The 20607-nt window shown below is 47.5% G+C and overlaps 1 protein-coding gene across 38 annotated transcripts in view; it reads left to right on the forward strand.

Moving 5' to 3' along the window:
- The window catches only part of LOC134927837 (uncharacterized), a 1188393-nt gene that overhangs the window by 347035 nt on the left and 820751 nt on the right, over window positions 1-20607 (forward strand). The window contains exon 32 of one of the 38 annotated variants that reach the window (XM_063922886.1): window positions 19023-20308. The exons of the other annotated variants lie outside the window; for them this stretch is intronic. Within the exon in view, the coding sequence (XP_063778956.1) occupies window positions 19023-20308 (1286 nt within the window). The remainder of the gene's footprint in view (window positions 1-19022; window positions 20309-20607) is intronic. 38 annotated transcript variants of the gene reach the window in all.

The following is a 20607-nucleotide window of genomic DNA, read 5'->3' on the forward strand; positions in this document are numbered from 1 at the left end:
TCCAGTGATGAAGGTCCCGGAATTGACGTCAGACATCCGCCCTCCAAAGGCCTGGACACACCTGCGTTCGGATCTCACACCCGGAAAACGGTGACTATCTGCCCCGGAACGTCTCCCTGCTTTCAATCTTCTTGCAATCGCGCTAGCGATCACTTTCTTCTGGTCGTTGCGTCGCTGGGCAACAATGCGCGGGCGCCACGTAGGCGCAGTCCCGACCCGTTCGTACCACAACGATGAACCACTGCGTGCGAATGGGTCGGAATGACCCCCATGGGTAGCTGTATAGAACAGCCTCGTCAGGGCCTGTCTACGGTTAGTAGGAAGGAATTATTGGTTCTGGTTGATATTAAAAAGGCGAATATCTAGGTGAAGTGGCTATAGATACAACAGTTCTTACTTCAAAGATTTCAGCTTCAACTGTGGCAGCACACGGTGCTCTCTGTTGCTTCGTACGTGGAGCGTACGAAGCGAGTGTGTTTCTCTGCATGACGTCTCTTCCTGCCCGCTTCTGCCTTGGGCTTGCTACTGAACTGGCAGGGTCGGGGTATAGGGAACAGGGAGGGGAAGGGCCTGCTGGGTAAATTAAAGTAGCCCCTTTGGTGCCAGCCTACCTCCCAGCCAGCCTATACCCAGCATAATGCTCCTGTGACCCTATGGACTAAAAAAAAAAGGATTTCTAAAGATAAAACCATAAATCCCATTTTCTGTTATTTAACAAACTTTGGGGAATTCATGGTTAATTTATTGGTAGGTTAAATGATGCTGTTCTCAGCTTATTGGTCTGTAGCAGATCCTATTACATTGTTTAATTGTCTAGGGGAGTAATTTTTACTTTTTCTAGCATCCATAAGGGTTATTGGGTCAGATTAGTACGATGGGGTATAGACTGGTCCAAAGGAGCCAGTGCACTCTAAAAATTTTCAACTGGGTGTGCTGGCTCCTCCACTCTATGCCCTCTCCCACAGGCAGTTTAGAAAAAAGTGCCCTCAGGAGAGGATGCAAGCTCCAGAATTTTTCTTCAGTTTCATTTAAACTTTTACTTGTTTCGGTATGCTGTTTGGACAACAGCATACCTGTGCTGTGGGAGTTAGGGGAGAAGACGGTCACCGGCCTCATGAGGTGCTGAGCTGCTTCTCCGCTGCAGGACCACTGTAATGATTGGCTGTTTGCTCAGCAGGGCACTGCGCCTTAGCTGTCGCAGCCGAGCTTGCCACACACCCCTGACAAAGCCTGAAGGTGATCATCGTGGTGCCCCGGTTCATTGTGTGGCAGAAATATGGGTGAGGCGTACAGGTCCCTCCTGGGGGGGACCCACGGTTGCCCCTGTGAGAGACTGGCAGAAGGTGAGTTGTACCAAGAATTTATGTGAGGCTACACAGCCTGTGGAGACATAGGCAGTATAAAACTTATTAGTAGCTCTGGCGCCATAGTGGGGGGCGGAGCTACATCAGAGCGTGCTCAGCGGCATTTTGGCGCCTTCCTCTGCATGAGCAGCTCCTCCAAACGGTCACAGGGTCACTGGTACTGGGTGTAGAGGAGGAGCGCTGCTTTTAATGCACAGTTTACATTCCTCTGGGGAATTTTCTCTACAGCAGTATAACTTTTATATATTACTAAATAAAACGCTGACAGTCTCACTGGGGGATGTACAGTGTTGGGTGCGCTGGTGTCCTCTCTTCTGTGTCTCCTCTCACATGCAATAGGGCAGGTTTGTATTGTATTCAGTCTGTGTTGTATGTGTATTGTTTCTGCATTTCATTATCGTTAAACAGAAGTCAGCAATGTGTGTAATGACAGATTCTCCCCTATTTCATCGGGCTCCATATCCTGTGAGCCAGTGGCGTAAGTTCGTCCCAGGTGTCCGGAGGCAAGATAAATGTTGGTGCCCCCCCTTCCCATGTCGTAGTCCACGTGGATCGTTAAGTATGAAAAAGTTAAAAAAGAAAAGAAAAAAAATGTGAAAAACTCATGTCGACCTTTTGGCCTAGCACATGTTGACCTAGAAACCCTATCGACCTTCCAACCCTGTCTACCTGTAGTGGTCGACCTAAACATTGTCGACCTAGACACTGTCGATCTAATGATCCACACCGGGTTTTTCCAAATTATGCATGTACAGTAGCACAGAAAGAATATAAATGTCCCACTTAATTCCTGGCTACTGGTGCTATAGCAGTCTATGATAGTTTTCAGTAACAAAAATTTGGATGGCAGATAACCACTTGGCTCATCTAGCCTGCCCATGTACACACACACACTTGGGTTCATTTTTGTTGAGTGACAATTAACCTACCAGTATATTTTTTGATTGTGGGAGAAAACCCACGCAAGCACGGGGAAAATATACAAACTCCACACAGTTGGGCCTATGGTGAGAATCAAACCCATGACCTCAATGCTGCAAGGGAGTAATGTTATCCATTACACCATCCATACTGCCCATTACAACATCCATACTGCCTGTAACTTACGTTTTTACAGTGGAAGTTCCATATAGACAAATTACATCACAGTAACACCCAGCCAGCGCTCTGCCTACAGGCAAGTAGAATGGACTTGAAGATATACAAATAAGTTACCAGTCTGGCATTGAGAGGTCAAGCAAATAGGAGATCAACACAAAGAGCAATGTGCAATGGAAGGGGACTGAGAATTGGGGACCATGTGAAATGTTCATACGCTAGCCATGGTGTAAGCTGTGTTTACTGTCTGGGAGCCGCATTCATCTATGATATAGATATATAATTAGATATATATATATATATATATATATATATATATATATATACATACATGCATACATACACAGCAAATGACCCAGCACTCCCGTATACCTGAGCTTTAGACGCCCGGTGCCTCCAAAAGAGTAAGGTGTATACAGCGAACAGTGGTGTGGCACTCACGGCAATAATGACAGAACTCCAATAATGCTGGTAGACTACCAGCATTATTGGAGTTCTGCCATTATTGCCTTGAGTGCCTCTCTCTCTCTCTCTCTCTCTCTCTCTCTCTCTCTCTCTCTCTCTCTCTCTCTCTCTCTCTCTCTCTCTCTCTCTCTCTCTCTCTCTCTCTCTCTCTCTCTCTCTCTCTCTCTATATATATATATATATATATATATATATATATATATATATATATATATATATATATATATCTATATATCCGCTTGGTCCGGCTCTCCCTTTAAGCTGGTTGCTGCAGCGGGTGCCCAAGCAGAGGGATTACACAAGATAGCAGCAGGTTCGGCACTCCTAGTGACTCACACAAAGGTACACTGGTGGCAGGGTTAATAGCCATCAGTGTACCTGTGTGTGAGTCACTAAGAGTGCCGAACCTGCTGCTATTGTATGTGTCGTCGTCCCCGTTCCCCCCTCTCTTTCCCAAAGTGCTTGCATTTACATAATGAGTGTAGGGTACTTTTTAGGATTCCACGCTCCTGACTCTGACAGCTCCGCTATCCCGCACTACCACTCTCTCCTGGCGGCTATGCAGCTCTTCTCTTGTGTGTCCTGGCGGGCGGCTGCTCTGGGTCGCGGGAGGATGTCACGTGATATCTGCGACCCAGGCCAGAGCACAAAGCAACAGAGAGGAGGAGCGAGCGCCGCTGATGCTGATAGGCGCTGTGCTCGCTCGCTTCGTTCGCCGGCTGCTGCTCCTCTAGCGACTCCTGCTGCACTACAGAAACGTATCATGTGTGAACGGAACGGGGGACAACGGGGCAGCTGTAGGCGCCGTGCCCCCTTCATGGCCTTGAGCCCGGCGGCAACGGACTGTGAGCAGTGTAGTCAGTTATCACAAAATGCTGATAACAACATGGGGGAGAGTCCAGAGCCTTCCTGGCTGGGAGCTATAAAAACTATGATGTCGGATATGTAATCTCAGCTCACTGCCAATGCCAACAAAACACAAGAACTGCAACAAGCAGTAGCTAGCCTAAATGTAAAGGCTGATGCTTCCCATCCCCCGCTGTCTACTACAGGTGCACAAAAAAGTGCTTTACCTGCAATTTTATCAGATTCTGATGATGTACAGGTGGATAGGGATCCCATTAGTGGGGATTCCACCCCTAGACAGGGTATCGAATCCCTCATATTGGCCATACGGGATGTGTTAAAGCTCCCCCTGGAGGACACTACTGATCAGCAGTCATTTTTCCTCCCTCAAGACAAACTGACAGTCACTTTTCCTGATTCCAAGGAATTGGATGATTTATTTAAATTGGCCTGGAAAAATCCAGATAAAAAATAAATATCAGGTGTCCAAAAGGTTTTTAAATATTTTCCCATTTGCCCCTGAAGACAGGAAATTCTGGGAAGAATCTCCAGCAGTAGACGTCTCAGTGTCTCTCCTTTCGCCTTTCTAAAAAGGCGGTGCTCTCTACTCCGTCCTCTTTTACGGTAAAGGATCCAGGGGAAAGGAAAATTAAGACCACTCTGAAATCTATCTACACTGCTGCAGGTGTAGCTGAAAGACCAGTCATTGCTGGTTGCTGGATGACGCATGCCATTCATACATGGGCTACTCAGATTCAGGAGTCTTTCGGGTGATATGACCTTGGTTACGTCTGTAATTTTCCTAAAATACATTCAGGACATGGCAAGAGTCCTCTGTGACTCCTTTAAAGAGATTGACAATATAAATGCTAGAACCACTGCTATGGCTGTGCGCAGAGCCATATGGTTGCGTCAGTGGATGGCAGATGCTGACTCCAAACGTAATGTGGAATCTCTTCCCTTCACAGGTGAATGGCTCTTATGGATCTTCAAAGCTACTCCTGGAAATCCACGTTTCTCCCTTCTGGGGCTCCGTCTGGTAGGCGTACCTACCCAGGACCGTCGACTCAGTCCTTTCGGTCCTCCAGATTTCGCTAGAGGCTCCAGAGGTAAGCCTAAGAAATCAGCCGTTGCTGGCTCTCAGGAACAGAGCACCAGTTCAGCTTCCACAAAGACTTCGGCATTACGGTGCCCACCCACCCCGAGGGTATCTCATGGTGGGAGCTCGGTTACGTCACTACAGCCACGTCTGGGACAGTTCCTGCCAAGTTGCCTGTGTAAGGGACCTTATCTCTCAGGGTACAAGCTGGAGTTCGACGGTGCTCCTCCCCAACGATTTTTCAAATCAGGCTTGCCAGTTTTGGAAGATATGCGTGTTATGCTACTACTGGCCATCGACAAGTTGGTCCAGTCCCAGGTCATTGTTCAAATACCCCTACTCCAGCAAGGACAAGGTTACTACTCCAGTCTGTTCGTAGTGCCAAAACCAGATGGGTCTGTGAGACCCATTTTGAATCTGAAGTCCTTGAATCCTTACCTGAAGGTTTTCAAATTCAAGATGCAATCTTTGAAAGCGGTTATTGCGGGCCCGGAACAACAGGAATTCCTCATGTCCCTGGTTATCAAGGACGCCTACCTACATATCCCAGTCATCCTCTGAGGACAAGTACCTCACATGGAAGACAGTGATGTTATTGGCCCTGGCTTCTGCTAGACGCGTCTAAGAGTTGGGGGCCTTATCATGTAAAAGTCTCTCCTTGGTCTTTTACGAGGACAGAGCGGAGCGCCGTACTAGACAGCAGTTCCTGCCGCATTCCACCTGAATCAACCTATTGTGGTTCTGTCTTGTTCTGACACTTCGGCTCCTCCGGAGTCTTTGGCCGTTCATGCTTTGAAGATCTATGACAGGCGCACTGCTCGGGTCAGGAAGACTGATTCCTTATTCGTGCTTAATGAAGCGCAGAAAAATGGTTGTCCTGCTTCAAAGCAGACCATTGCTTGCTGGATTAGGCTTACTATCCAACAGGCCTATGTGACGGCAGCCTTACCTGATCCTCAGTCTCTGAAGGCCCACTCTGCAAGGTCAGTGGGCTCTTCCTGGGCGGCTGCCCGTGGAGTCTTGGCCTTGCAACTATGCCGAGCTACCTGGTCGGGGAAGAACACTTTTGTGAAATTCTACAAATTTGATACCCTGGCCAAAGAGGATACCCAGTTTGGGCAGTAGTCTCTGCACGGTCCCGCCTGTTCTGGAAGCTTTGGGACGTCCCCATTGTACTAATCTGTCCCCAATATCCCTATGGATGCTAGAGAAAATAGGATTCTAAATACCTACACTGGTATTCCACAGGGAATAACATCGGGGTGTAGAGTCGGATCTTGATCCGAGGTACCAACAGGCTAAAAACTTTGACTGTTCCCAGGATGCACTGCACTGCCTCCTCTATATAACCCCTCCTCCGTGCAAAGGAGCTCAGTTTTAAAGTTGGTGCCTGCAGTGCAGGTCACTAACAGAGGGGGCTGCCTGAGGCAGCCCTGAATACTTTGAAAAATGAAGAAAGCTTTTACTATTTTTCTATGTCTAGGAGACATGCCGTGCTGCAGCTCCATCACCTCCTCTTTGCGGCGCTGTGTACTCCCGCAGCCTGGTTCCTGGGTACTTACAGCGGAGACGCACCGGTATTTTGGCACACCACCGCTGCATCTCCTTGATCGCGTGTCTTCAGGATTTGGGGAGGAGGCAAGAGAGTCCACCAGGGGTTCCCGCCGGGTACAAATCGCGATACGCGGCCCATGGGAGACGGACTGCTCGGCTGCCATATAACCATCAGGGAAGTAAACGGCGCATAACCCCTCCCCCCAGCTGCGGGCGCCATCTACTGCAGATGTTCCCGCCTTGGAGCTGCTTTCACTTCCCCTCACTCCCTGCTGAGACTTGGCGCCATTTTTAGCTATGGGCTGCTCTCTATGGGATTGCTGGGTGCTGTCTCCTCTGTATAGCTGCCTGTTCCAGCGCCGTGCTTATACAGGACACTTGAGTATTCTACCTGTCATTTGACTGTGTTAGTTAAGAAATAAGTGTGTTGCTGACAGAATAGGTGGTACAATTATTCTGTGATATACATCCAGTCTTCTGTGCATTGTTATATCTCTCTGCATATACATATCTGCTATTGTATATAACTTGTCTGTCCAGTACAGTATTATTGTGTACATTATTCCTGCATTGTTTGTGACAGTGTGTGCCATATAGCTACTGTGTGTGCTCTCCTTCTCAAGTGTATCACACCCTTGCTATCACTATATTCTGAACCCTGTGAGGATAAGTGCGTCGGGGTCCACATTTATTTGAATATAAATATACATATATAGTGCTACACAGTCTATACATCTCAGTGTATTTTTTCTGTGTATTTTCAGTCACCCCATACCGATTAATTTCTCTGTTTATGTCCTGATTTTATTAGCACAAAAATCAGGAGCTTGCAGTATTACTATTGTTTGACTATATAGTACTGTGTACCCCACGGCTATATTCCTCATAATGTCTGCCACAAAGGGCGGGAATTCCATGGACGCTCCTGCATCAGGCAGTGCTGCTTCCACAGATTTACCGAGAGGGTAACCTGCTGCTGGGGATGTGGGTGCCTATCTCCCAAACAGGTCCCTTACATCTCCCACTCCACCTGTGGTCCCCGTGGCCAACCTTTTCTTGTATGTTGAATACTTTGGTAACACGTCTTACTCCCCCTGTGGGACTGCCTTTTCCCTTGCAGCCACAAATTGTCCCTGTAGCTATCCCGCCTTGGGCGGACACACTATCTAACCAGATACAGGTTTTGAATAAATCCTTGGTTAAACAGAAGTCTACATCTCAGCCCTCTGGGGCTAAGGGGTCCTCTAAGCGTATGATTTCCTCCTTTCAATCCTGTGATGTTTCACATACTTCTTTTGATGAAGATGTGGCGTATACTGATCTGTCTGATTCTGACTCAGCGGACTCTGATGGGGAGCATGTACCTCAGGTTGATGTCCCTGAATTAGTGGAAGCTATAAAACTGGTTCTCCATATTGGTGATTAAGCTGATCCCACTACTGCATCAAAAAAGCCTGATAAATTAAAGCGTCAGAAGGTGGCAAAGGTAGTTTTTCCTCACTCTGACCTTTTAATTGACATACGTCAATAAGAAGTTTGCCCTATCCAAGAAGATGTTGGTTCATTTTCCTATCCTTGCAGAGTTAACGAACAAGTGGGAAACTCCACCGTCGGTCGACTTGCATGTCGCACGGATCGTGGTTTCCTCTTCTCTGCCTGTCACCACTGTCACCTCCCTGAAGGAGCCGACAGATAAGCGTGTGGAGGGATGCCTGAAGTGTATTTATTCCCTAACTGGGGCAATTCACAGGCCCACTATTGCGGCCTCCTGGGCTGCAAAAGCTATTGATGCGTGGGTCCAGGTACTGGAGGAAGAGCTACCTTGGAATATTTCTGACATTGCCAAACAGTATCTGTCTCATATTACCACCGCCTCCCATTATATTGAAGAGGCGTCCTCTGAGGCAGGTATTCTGGTGTCTAAAGCGTCTATTTTGGCTTGCCGGATTCTATGGTTGCAGTCCTGGAAGGTGGACCTAGATTCTAAAAAGACTCTGGAGGTGCTCCCTTTTAAGGGAGACATCCTTTTTTGAGAAGATCTTAAGATCGTGACTGACTTAGCCTCTGCTAAGACTACGTGCCTTCCTAATACTGCTCCTTCTGCTCCGAAAGCTAAAAGTGCTACTTTTCGTTCCTTTCGGACCTCTGGTAAATCAAAGGCTGTGGGGTACTCGAGCAAGCCTCGTACTTCCAAGACCGGTAAGCCCAAATCTAAACAATCCTGGGCTGCCAGTCAGCCTACTTCCAAACAGGACAAGCTTGCAACATGACGGGGTGGGTCAGTTCACCCAGGTCTGGTTAAGGACCACTTCAGCCTCGTGGGTGCAGGAAGTTGTCTCTCAGGGGAACGCGTTCTCTTTCAAGAGCCCTCCCCCCCCCCCCCCCCCTCCCCGCGCCGGTTCTGCGCAACGGTCATCCCATCGGACCCGTTGAAGACGCAAGCTCCACACTTGGTTGTCCAATCCCTCCTGGAGACAGGAGTGGTGGTGCCAGTGCCTATCTCCCATATAAGGAGGGGCTACTACTTGACCCTGTTTCTAGTACCGAAACCCAATGGGTCTTTCCGGCCTATTCTCTGAACAAGTTTGTGAGAGTTTCCAAGTTCCATATGGAAACATTGCGCTCCATTGTACAGGCCATGGAACCTGGGGACTACATGGTATCCCTAGATATACAGGATGCTTGCCTGCATATACCTATTGCGGTTTGCTATTGGCAACCTCCATTATCCATTCAGGACTCTGCCGTTTGGACTGATTAAGGCCCCTCGGATTTTCACCAAGGTCATGGCCGTGATGACAGCTCATCTCCGTCAACAGGGAATCAGGAACCTGCCGTATCTGGACAACCTGCTGATACTGGCAAGCTCCCAAGATGTCGTCCTGAGTCATCTCCAGCTGGCGGTGCAATTCCTCACAGCCCACGGATGGCTGATCAATTGGAAAAATTGGTGTACCTGGGGGCCCTGCTGGATACGCACAGCCAGAGGCTGTTTCCGTCTCCAGAGAAGGTCCTGAGGCTTCAGGACAGGATCAGATACTTCCTCTCTCGCCCAAAAGTGTCTATTCACTTGGCGATGCAAGTACTAGGCCTGATGGTGTCGACTTTCGACATGGTGGAGTATGCTCAATTCCATTCTCGCCCTCTCCAACGGTTAATCCTATACCAGTGGGACGGTCTGCCTCAGCGTATCAGGTTTCAAATGATGGTCCTGACTCCGGAGGTCCGCTTATCCCTGTCCAGGTGGCTCCAGGTTCAACAGTTGAGCAGGGGCTGTCCCTTCTGGATTCCCCACTGGGTCCTCCTGACAATGGACGCCAGTCTGCGGGGATGGGGCGGGGTGTTCAAGCATCACACTCTCCAGGGTCGTTGGACCAAGGAGGAGTCTCCTCCCCATCAACATTCTGGAACTGCGGGCAGTGGTCAATGCCTTGACATTAGCCCTGCCTCTGTTAAGGAACAGGCCTGTTCAAGTACAGTCGGACAACACCACCGCGGTGGCGTACATAAATAGTCAAGGCGGCACTCGAAGCCGAAAAGCAATGATGGAAGTGTCCAGAATTCTTCAGTAGGTGGAACACCATCTGCCAGCAATATCGGCAGTGTTCATTCCGGGTGTCCTCAACTGGGAAGCGAATTTCCTCAGTCGTCAGGACGTACACGCCAGAGAGTGGAGCCTTCATCCGGAGGTGTTCATCTCCTAGTGGACAAGTGGGGCCTACCAGACGTAGACCTGATGGCGTCTCGACACAATCTCAAAGTTCTGGTCTTCGGATCACGAAGCAGCTTCTTTGGGTTTGTATGGCATTAGCCGCTGGTCCCTTCTCTTGTCGTGAGAATGTGGTACTATGTGACTAACATCTACCATCTCTCTACCTGCTACTGCATTGGACTGGTTAACAAAACTGAGCTTCTGTGCACGGAGGAGGGGTTATATAGATGAGGCGGTGCAGTGCATCCTGGGAACAGTCAAAGTTTTTAGCCTGTTGGTGCCTCGGATCAAGATCCAACACTACACCCCGATGTTATTCCCTGTGGAATCCAGTGTACCTCGCAGAAAGAGATTTAACAATAGTAAGTCTACCATAAATCTCCTTTTCTCGCAGTCCATAAGGGATATTGGGCGCCCGCCTATGTGTAGTAACTTTCTGCAGGTTCTCTGTTATGTGTTACCTGTTCAGCTGTTGCTGTTTTCTGTTGCCAGCTGTTGCTGGCCCGGTTATATTATGGTGTGCTGGTGTGTAAATCTCACCACACTTCTTATTGTTATGTTCCTTCTCTCAAGTATGTCCTTTTTCTTTCGGGCACTGTTTTGCTAGCACACCCAGTTGAAGAAATTTAAAGTGCACTGGCTCCTTTGGACCCGTCTGTACCCCATCGTACTAATCTGTCCCCAATATCCCTTATGGACTACGAGAATAGGATTCACCGGTAGGTATTTAAAATCCTATTTTTTAACCATGTAACCTTACATGATCGCATAAGAAGTGATCGCAGCCAGCTGGGCTGTCACTTACACAGACTGATCTCCTCTGGACTTGGCAATGATATAGCAATCTGTGACCACTGACATCTTCTTTGCGCTTCCCCCAGTAAAACTGCACCAACTGCATTCTGCAGCGCATACTCCTTAAATTAACATTACATTTAGTACCAAGAGGGAAACTGAAGTTCCCTTCTGAGCACTATTAGCTGATCTCAGCACTCTGATCACGGGGGGTTGGAAATCGACACCCCAAAACATTTTTCATTTTACTCAAATACTTGAATATGTTTTTAAAAATGTTTTTGACCATGTCTAATTTTTTCAAAGAATCAACAATTATTTTATTTATTTATTTATTTTGCAACAAAAAAACTGTTAATAGGCAGGTTGATGCTGAAATATGAATTTCTGCAGCAGGTTACATTGGTTTCCACAGGGAAAACATCGGGCTGTAGAGTGGATCTTGATCCAGAGGCACCAACAGGCTAAAGCTTTAGCTGTCCTAGGATGCATTGGGGCTTCCTCTATAACCCAGCCTCCAGGCACTGAGAGCTCAGTTTCAAGTTTGTGCCTGCAGCAGCAGGTCACCTAACAAAAGGGCTGCACTGTGCAACCCTGAAAAGCTTTATAAGATGATTTCTCTCTGGGCTTCCAGAACTGTATGTCTGTGTGACATTCACTGCTGCAGCTCCATCACCTCCCAAGCGTCATCGCATACTCCCACGGCCTGGTTCCCGGGTACTTGCGGCGGAGAAGTCATGGCTTAGGCACAGAGTCACAGACCACTCTCCTGGTTTGCGTGGCTGCTTCGGGGAGGAGGTAAGAGGGTCCCCCAGGCAGGACCTGCCATTAAATCGCGTTGCATCCGCAACCTAGGGAGACTGGTCGCAGCACTGGCGTGGACAATGTCACTGGGCAGGGACCCCACTAGATCGCCAGTGCGATTGAGTACAGGTCGGGTGTAATAATACCCCATTTAATAAGACTCAGTACCTACGGGGGAAATCCAGCATAGGGGAGGTGGTGCTTGACCTGTAGCCCTCCCCCATCCCAGGGCATCATCTCCATGCCGATTCCCCCCCCTTGAGCTGCCTCACACTCCTTCATTCCCTGACTGAGACGCTGGGCGCCATCTAAGCATAACTGCTGCTGGTCTCTGGGATTGCGTGTCAAGGTCTCCCTTGTAAAGAAGCCTGTACACAGTGCTGAAACTTTACAAACACCTGAGTATCCTACATGTCTTGATACAGACAGCGTTAGTTGAGAAAGAGTGTACCTTTTACAGAATACATTGTACGAGTATTCTGATATATCCTCCGGTCACTGACAGCGCTTAGGTAGATATGTTATATTGTGTAGTCCAGTGCAGCTTTATTGTGATAATTTCTGCATTGCCTGTGAATGTGTGCCTGTATCTGCTGTGGGTTTTACTCTGCGTTTGGGTCTTATAATATATTAATACACAGTATTTATCAAGTGCATGTATTCTACTGTGTTACAGTCACATAATACCAGCTTTTTATCCACAGGTATTGTTTTTTGTCTGGCTTTATCGTACATTGGTAGCCCTGTTGCATTTGTCATTATTTCTAACAGAAAGGGCAGTAAATCAGTGGAAGCTCCTGCATCATGCAGAGCATGCTCCAAGGATTTACCAGAGAGGGAAGTGTTGAGGTCTGTGTACTACTTGTCATACACCTCCCAGTCAGTCCACAGCTCCTGCATCTACACAGGAGCCACCCTGGGCTACGTTCACCACCTTACTGGGTATGCAGGTGGAACGCCTAGCGCCCCCTATGGTACCAACGGTGCCACTTCCACCACAAATTGTCCCTATGGTTAATCCGCCTTGAGCTGAGAATTTGTCTAACCAACTGCAGCAATTAAATCAGTGTCTGGTTAGACAGAAATCTACCCCAGGTCACTCCTGGGTCCGCTGAGTGGGCTGCTTCCTCCTCACAATCCACAAACCTCTCGGATGTCTCATCTGAAGAGGAGGGGGGAGCATACTGTCCTGTCAGACAATGAATCCTGTGTTACTGACGAGGATTCTCCCTTGCAAATTGATGTCCCTGCCTTAGTGGTTGCTCTTAAGCATATCCTACAAATCACTGATAATGAGGATTCCAATACTGTGGGAGAAAAAAACTGATAAGTTTAAACAGCAGAAGGTGGTTAAAACTGTATTACCCCATTCTGACCAATTCGTGGACGTCGGGGAAGAAATTCCCTCTGCCTAAACGGGCCTTGGCTCGCTATCCTCTCCCTGCAGAGTTGTGTAACAAATGAGACTCCACCGCCGGTGGTATCTCACGTCACCTGTCTTGTGGTGTCGTCCAATCTGCCTGTCACCACTGGCACCTCACTGAAGGAACCGACAGATAAGTGTGTGTAGGGATACCTGAAATCTATTTACTCCCTTACAGGAGCTATTCATAGACCTACTATAGCTGCCTCTTGGGCTGCAAAAGGCGTGGGTTCAGGTGTTAGAGGAGGAGCTGCCCAATGATATTTCTGACAATGCCAAACAATACCTGTCTCACATTACACTGCCACCTATTACATTCAGGAGGCGTCCTCTGAAGCTGGATTTTTGGCAGCCAAGGCGTTGACCATGTCTGTCCTGGCTCGCCGTATACTGTGGTTGAGGTCGTGGAAAGTGGACCTAAACTCCAAAAAGACCTTGAAGGTACTCCCCTTCACTGGGGACATTTTTTTGGGGGATAACCTAAATAAAATTGTGTCTGAATTTGCCGATGTTAAGACTGCTTTTCTCCAAACTACTAATCCTTCTGCACAGAAGGCAAAAGGTACCACTTTTCGTTCCTTTTGGCCTTGAGGGAAAGCAAAAGGTCAAGCATACCCGAGACAATCTCGTGCTCCCAAAACCACTAAACCCAAGGTGACACAATCCTGGGCAGCACGTCAGCCTGCTTCAAAACAAGACAAGCCTGCTGCATGATGGGGCGGGCCTCCACCTGGGGTACCCCAGGGTGGGAGGCCCACTTCTACAGTTCGCCCAGGTCTGGTTAAAGACCACTTCAGACGCATGGGTACGGGAAGTTGTCTTTCACGGGTACACTGTCTCCTTCAAGAGACGTCCCCCTTGCCGGTTTTACACCATGGCTCTCCCTTCAGATCCGTTAAAGGCGCAAGCTCTACAAACGGGTGTAGTATGGTATGCCGGCGGTCGTGCTCCCGGCGACCAGCATACCGGCGCCGGGAGCCCGACCGCCAGCATACTGACAGTGTGGCGAGCGCAAAGGAGCCCCTTGCGGGCTCGCTGCGCTCTCGCCACGCTGCGGGCACGGTGCACGCTATTTATTCTCCCCCCAGGGGGGTCGTGGACCCCCACGAGGGAGAATAGCTGTCGGTATGCCGGGTGTCGGGATCCCGGCGCCGGTATACTGTGCGCCGGGATCCCGACATTCGGCATACTGAAGACCACCCCTACAAACAGTTATGAGATCTCTCCTGAGTACAGGAGTGGTTATGCCAGTACCTCAGTCTTGGAGAGGCAGAGGTTACTACTCGACCCTGTTTCTAGTGCCGAAACCCAATGGGTCTTTTTGGCCTATACTCTGCCTCAAATCTCTGCACAAGTTTGTGAGTGTGTCCAGGATTTGCATGGAAACGCTGCGTTCAATTGTGCTGAGTACAGGAGTGGTTATGCCAGTACCTCAGTCTTGGAGAGGCAGAGGTTACTACTCGACCCTGTTTCTAGTGCCGAAACCCAATGGGTCTTTTTGGCCTATACTCTGCCTCAAATCTCTGCACAAGTTTGTGAGTGTGTCCAGGATTTGCATGGAAACGCTGCGTTCAATTGTGCTGGCTATGGAACCCAGACACTATATAGTATCCCTGGATGTACAGGATGCATATCTGCATATTCCTTTTGCCATGTCGCATCAGCAGTTCCTGCGGTTTGCTATTGGCAACCTTCACTACCAGTTCCAGGCTCTGGCCTTTGGACTGGCTATGGTTCCTCGGATCTTCATCAAGGTCGTGGCCGTTATGACTGCACATCTCCATCACCAGGGAGTCAGAATCCTGCCGTACTTGGACGACCTGCTTATTCTGGTGAATTCCCCAGTCATCTGCAACTGACGGTAACCTTTCTGCAAGCCCATGGCTCATCAGTTGGAAGAAGTCCTCGCTGGTCCCAGCTCAGAGCATGGTGCACCTTAGGGGCACTCCTGGATACGCACAGACAAAGACTGTTTCTGTCTCTAGACAAAGTCCTGAAACTTTAGGACAGGATAAGATGGTTCCTTCATCGCCCCAGAGTGTCGAAACACTCAGCTATGCAAGTACTTGGCCTGATGGTGTCTGCAATCGACGTGGTTGAGTGTGCTCAATTTCAGTCACGCCCACTACAAAGGTTAATCCTTTCCAAGTAAGACGGCCTACCTCAGCGGATCAGATCTCGCATGATCTCTTTGACTCCGGAAGTTCGTCTGTCGCTGACCTGGTGGCTCCAGGACCAGCAGTTGAGCAGGGGCCATCCCTTCTGGTTCCCTGACTGGGTCCTGCTGACAACGGACGCCAGTCTGAGGGGATGGGGAGCGGTGTTGGAGCAACACTTTCTTTTCCGGGTTGTTGGAACATGGGCGAATCACTCCTCCCAATAAATATTCTGGAGGTGAGGGAAGTGTTCGATGCACTTTCTTAAACAGGCCTGTTCCGTACCAGAGGCAAGGCAAGTACGATCAGACAACGCCACCACGTTGGCATACATAAACCATCAAGGCAGCACTCAAAGCCGCGTGGCAATGATGGAAGTGTCAAAAATCCTTTGTTGGCCGGAACGCCATCTGCCAGCAGTATCGGCAGTGTTCATTCCAGGCGTCCTAAACTGGGAAGCGGACAGTCGCCAGGACGTGCACGCCAGAGAGTGGAGTCTTCATCCAGAAGTCTTTCAACTCCTAGTGGACAGGTGAAGCCTACCGGACATAATCCTCATGGTGTCTCAACACAAGCACAAGGTTCCAGTCTTCGGATCTTGGACCAGGGATACTCAAGCAGCGTTCGTGGAGGCACTGGCAGTTCCACGGAACTTTTGGCAGCCGTTCGTGTTCCCTCCAGTGTCACTCCTGCCCAGGGTCTTACGGAAGTTCAAACAAGGAGGAATGCTACTTCTAGTGGCTCCAGCGTGGCCCAGACGGCATTGGTTCTCAGACCTGCAGGGTCTGTCGACAGGGTATCACCTTCTACTTCCTCAGTGACCAGTCCTCGTACAGGGCCCTTTTCTCTACCCAGACCTGGTTAGACTGGCTTTGATGGTGTGGCTCTTGAAGCATCACTCCAGAGGGCCAAAGGTTTTTCCGAGGCGGTTATTCAAACTATGTTGAAGGCCCGCAAACCATCCTTCATCCTGAATTTATTACAGGGTGTGGAATTTATTCTTCACCTGATGTGCTAATAAGAATTACAGTACCTACAGATTCAGAACTTCCAGAATTCTGGCTTTTCTGCAAAGAGGCCTGGACTTAGGCCTTCGTCTAGCCTCCCTCAAGGTTCACATATCTGCCTTGTCAGTGTGGTTTCAGAGAAAATTTGCTTTTATACCTGACGTTCATAATTTCACTCAGGGTGTCCTATGGATTCAGCCTCCCTATGTCCCTCCTGTGGCTCCTTGGGATCGGTCTGTTGTACTACATGCTCTGCAAGAGTCTCCATTTGAACCTCTTCAATCAGTGGACCTTTAAATGGCTCACGGCCAAGGTCCTGTTCTTGCTGGCTATTGCCTTTGCAAGACGGGTGTCGGACTTAGGCGCTTTGTCCTGTCATCCATCCTTTCTGATATTTGACCGTGACCGGGCGGTTCCGACCAGGTTATTTGCCTAAGGCCGTGTCATCTTTTCACCTTATCCAACAGATTGTGGTTCCGGCCTTTATCTCTTCGGACTTGACTTCCAAAGAGCGTTCTTTGGATGTGGTTATATTTGTGGAGAGGACTACCTCTATTAGGAGGTCAGGTACCCTTTTTGTCTTGTTTGGTTTCCTCAAACGTGGCTGGCCTGCGAATAAGCAAAACTTGGCCAGATGGATTAGAATGGTGATTGCACAAGCTTATGCGCAGGCTGGACTCCTGCAGCTATTAATGCCCATTCTACTCGGTCTGTTGGACCTTCTTGGGCGGCCCGCCCTGGCGCGTCCGCAGAACAATTGTGCAAGGCGGCTACGTGGTCCTCAGTGAACACATTTCTTAGGTTCTATGCCTTTGATACTTCCGCCTCCCAGTATGCTTCTTTTGGAGGCCGGATTCTCATATCCGATAATGCATGTCCCCTCCCTTGAGGAACTGCTTCAGGACATCCCCTGTGGAAACCAATGTAACCTGCTGCAGTAAAGGAGAGTTATGGTAGACTTACCATTGTTAACTTTCTTTCTGCAAGGTACATTGGGTTCCACAGGGCGACCACCCTGAAGCACCTACCTTTTTAGGGTTGTATGGCATTAGCCGCTGGTACCTTCTCCTGTCGTGAGAATGTGGTTCTATGTGACTAACATCTACCTTCTCTCTTGCCTGCTCCTGCATTGGACTGGTTAACGAAACTGAGCTCTCAGTGCATGGAGGTGGGGTTATAGAGGAGGCCCCAATACATCCTGGAACAGCTAAAGCTTTAGCCTGTTGCCTCTGGATCAAGAACCACTCTACACCCCAATGTTTTCCCTGTGGAACCCAATGTACCCCGCAGATAGAGAGTTAACAGTGGTAAGTATACCATAACGTTGTTTTTTTTTTTTTTTTACTAAACAGTCTTTGCATCTTGGCAAAAATGTTGCACTATAGGTAGAGAATTAAAATGTGCACAGAGAGTTAGATTTGGGTGGGGTGTATCCAACTAAAATCTAAGTTGCATTGTAAAAATAAAGCAGCCAGTATTTGTGGGCTACATGCAAAAGCAGGCAGCATTTACCCTGCTTGAAAAGAATATGATGTGTTTGCACCCCTTGCATTACAGCATGGTTTGTCCAGGTGCAAAGTTACTTTTGATCTTTTATTTTGTTTTTTTAATTGTTTTGCTCTCATCTCGGAATCAGACTCTGTGATCATGTAATGCATGAGAAGTCATGGACTTTCAAAAAATCTATTGTAAAAAAAAAATTGAGTGAGTTATTGCAGTATAAATATGCGCACACAATAAAAAAAAAAGATATTTAAAACTGTGCCTCTTTCTTAAATCATAATGCCACAAGCATGCAATAACATGGTGTAGACAGAAGCTCCTGTGTCGGTGAGCTTTATGACCATTTTGTAGCCCATCTACTTATGTTACAGGATGTCTAATTAGAGCACAATTAGCATATTTCTGCAAGTAGATGCACAGTTTCCTCACTTAAATACTTGCTCATGCAGAAACGTAAACCTTTCTGTTATTTGACTGTTTTATAACGAGACCTATTCTGTTACTGCATCTGTACACTACTGCATATTAGAGACAAGACATGCAATTTGTCTGCTTTGGGGTCAGTAGAAACAGCTGTGGATGTAAAACGGCCTCTTTGTGGTTTTGGCACTGAATTGTATTGCCTGTTATGGTGGTCTTAGTTTGGGTTGAGTACAAATTTCCATCAGTCAGGAGGCTGACAGTGGGATTCCGACAGCCATAATCCCGACACATCCCGGAAAGTATACTACCTACCCCTCCCCCTAACCTCCCCACCCCCCAGCAACCTAAGCCTAAAATACCCTTCCGCAGCCTAACCCTTCCCCTAGTGCTTAAATGACATCCCAATGCTTAACCTCCAGGATGTGTCTAGATTCTAACCCTCGTTCCTGCCGTCGGTCTTCTGACTAGCAGCATCTCGACTGAGAGTATTTTGGCCGCATCATGTTTGCTCAAGTCTATATGTGGCCCAAAACAGTTATTTTAGTTCTCTGCAAATTTCATTTTAAGCATTAAATGTTATCTAAGGTGATTTATAGCACTATCATAAATTTTTTAATTACATTCTGAACATTAGTTTATTAAGTGGATGTTCTTTATATTGTAGGTTAGTGTTTTAATTGCAACTAACTTGGGTGTATTGACAATTATTTAGTAGGTTTAAATAATAAATGACTCCTAAATCATGCACATTTTTATGTTCTCAACTGTTTCAGAAACAAATACCATGCAAGATGGTCTTCGTGGGCCAAATATGCATCGCATTGACCAAACAAAAATGACACCAAATGCATCCGTTCCACAGAAGCCACAACAGTTTCCATTTGGTCCATCAAACCGAACACACAATATTCAAAACCTTTCAGTGCCCAATACAACAGGCAGTGCCCAGAAGTATGAAACTGCACAGTCCAATCAAAATGACCAAAGCACTGGAGATCTTCAGTTTATGAATAAATTAAAGGAATTGATTCATTATCTTCCACAAAATACTTCATCTACTGAAAATGTACCGATGAATCCCAAATTAATGATGATAAAATCGTTACTGCTAGACCAAACACCCAGCTCTAACCTTTCACAGCAGGTTGCCGCTCTGACACAGGACATTGGAAACACAGATAAGGGTTCTCTCAATCAGCAACTGATGTTAAGGACATCACACAATTCCACAACTATGGAAAACGTCCTGTTGGCTAAAAATACATTGAGTGTGGAAAACCCTCAACGAAACCAGACTTCACTTATGCAGATGGCAGGTGGGATGCAAGACCCTCAGTACACAGGAAATGTGCCGATGAATAAGAATTTGATGTCTAATTTGAACCAAAGTGTTCCAAACCAACAGGGTGGGCAGGTGGGCAGCAGTTCAATGATGCAAATGAACCAGGATGCTTATCAAAAGCAAAATTTGTATACTCAACCAGAATATGCTGGTGCATCACAGAACTATGGAAATTTTGGTTATGATCGTTCAGTGGAGGGAAATTACCTATCACAGGCTGAACCCTACGTCAGTCGGTATGATGATATTGTTGAATCTGGGATACACAGGGCAAATGAACAGACACGTACACCATATTCTGAAATGAGTTATGAATCTGGAATGCATGGTAGGAAATGGAATGAGCCGTCTTATAGAAGCCCTTCAGCACAAGTTGCTGGTACTTCAAGAGAACGAGCACCTTATACTAGAGTTAGTCTGTCTCCTAATTATATGGCACCTGCATCAAACACCCATGAGATGTATAATTTGAAACCGTTCGATTTACCTGAGTGGGGTGATAGAGAGAGCGATATACTACATAGTAAGCGCGCTAGACTGGACATGGATCACATTCCACAACACTACTCAGAAGACTACTATCGTGAATCACACCAGCCATATGGGATGCATACAGCTGGCCTATCTGAGGATATCAAAGACCGGCTTCGTGGAAAGGATTCATTCACAGTGTCTGCAATTCTCAGTGAATATGCCGATAGCCGGCCTTCAAATTAAGTAAGTAGTGCAATGTTTGTTAGGAGCGGTGTGATCTCAGTTCAGTTCCTTACCATAGTTGAACCTGTTCTAGATCATTCACATACATTACTTTGTTGCCATTTGGTTATAATCTGTGAAAAGTAACTTTTTTATATTTTAAAAGCAATTAATAGAGCTCAAAGGCTTAAAGATCTGTATATTTAGTTTTTGAGTGAATTTGAATGGCTTAATATAAAACCACTAAATATGTGGTAGCAGAGTAAGGAATAGCCGTATCCTACTGTTACAAACATCTGAAAACACAGTGGATTGAGGTT

This window comes from Pseudophryne corroboree, chromosome 5 (assembly GCF_028390025.1).
Source record: "Pseudophryne corroboree isolate aPseCor3 chromosome 5, aPseCor3.hap2, whole genome shotgun sequence".
NCBI lineage: Eukaryota > Metazoa > Chordata > Amphibia > Anura > Myobatrachidae > Pseudophryne > Pseudophryne corroboree.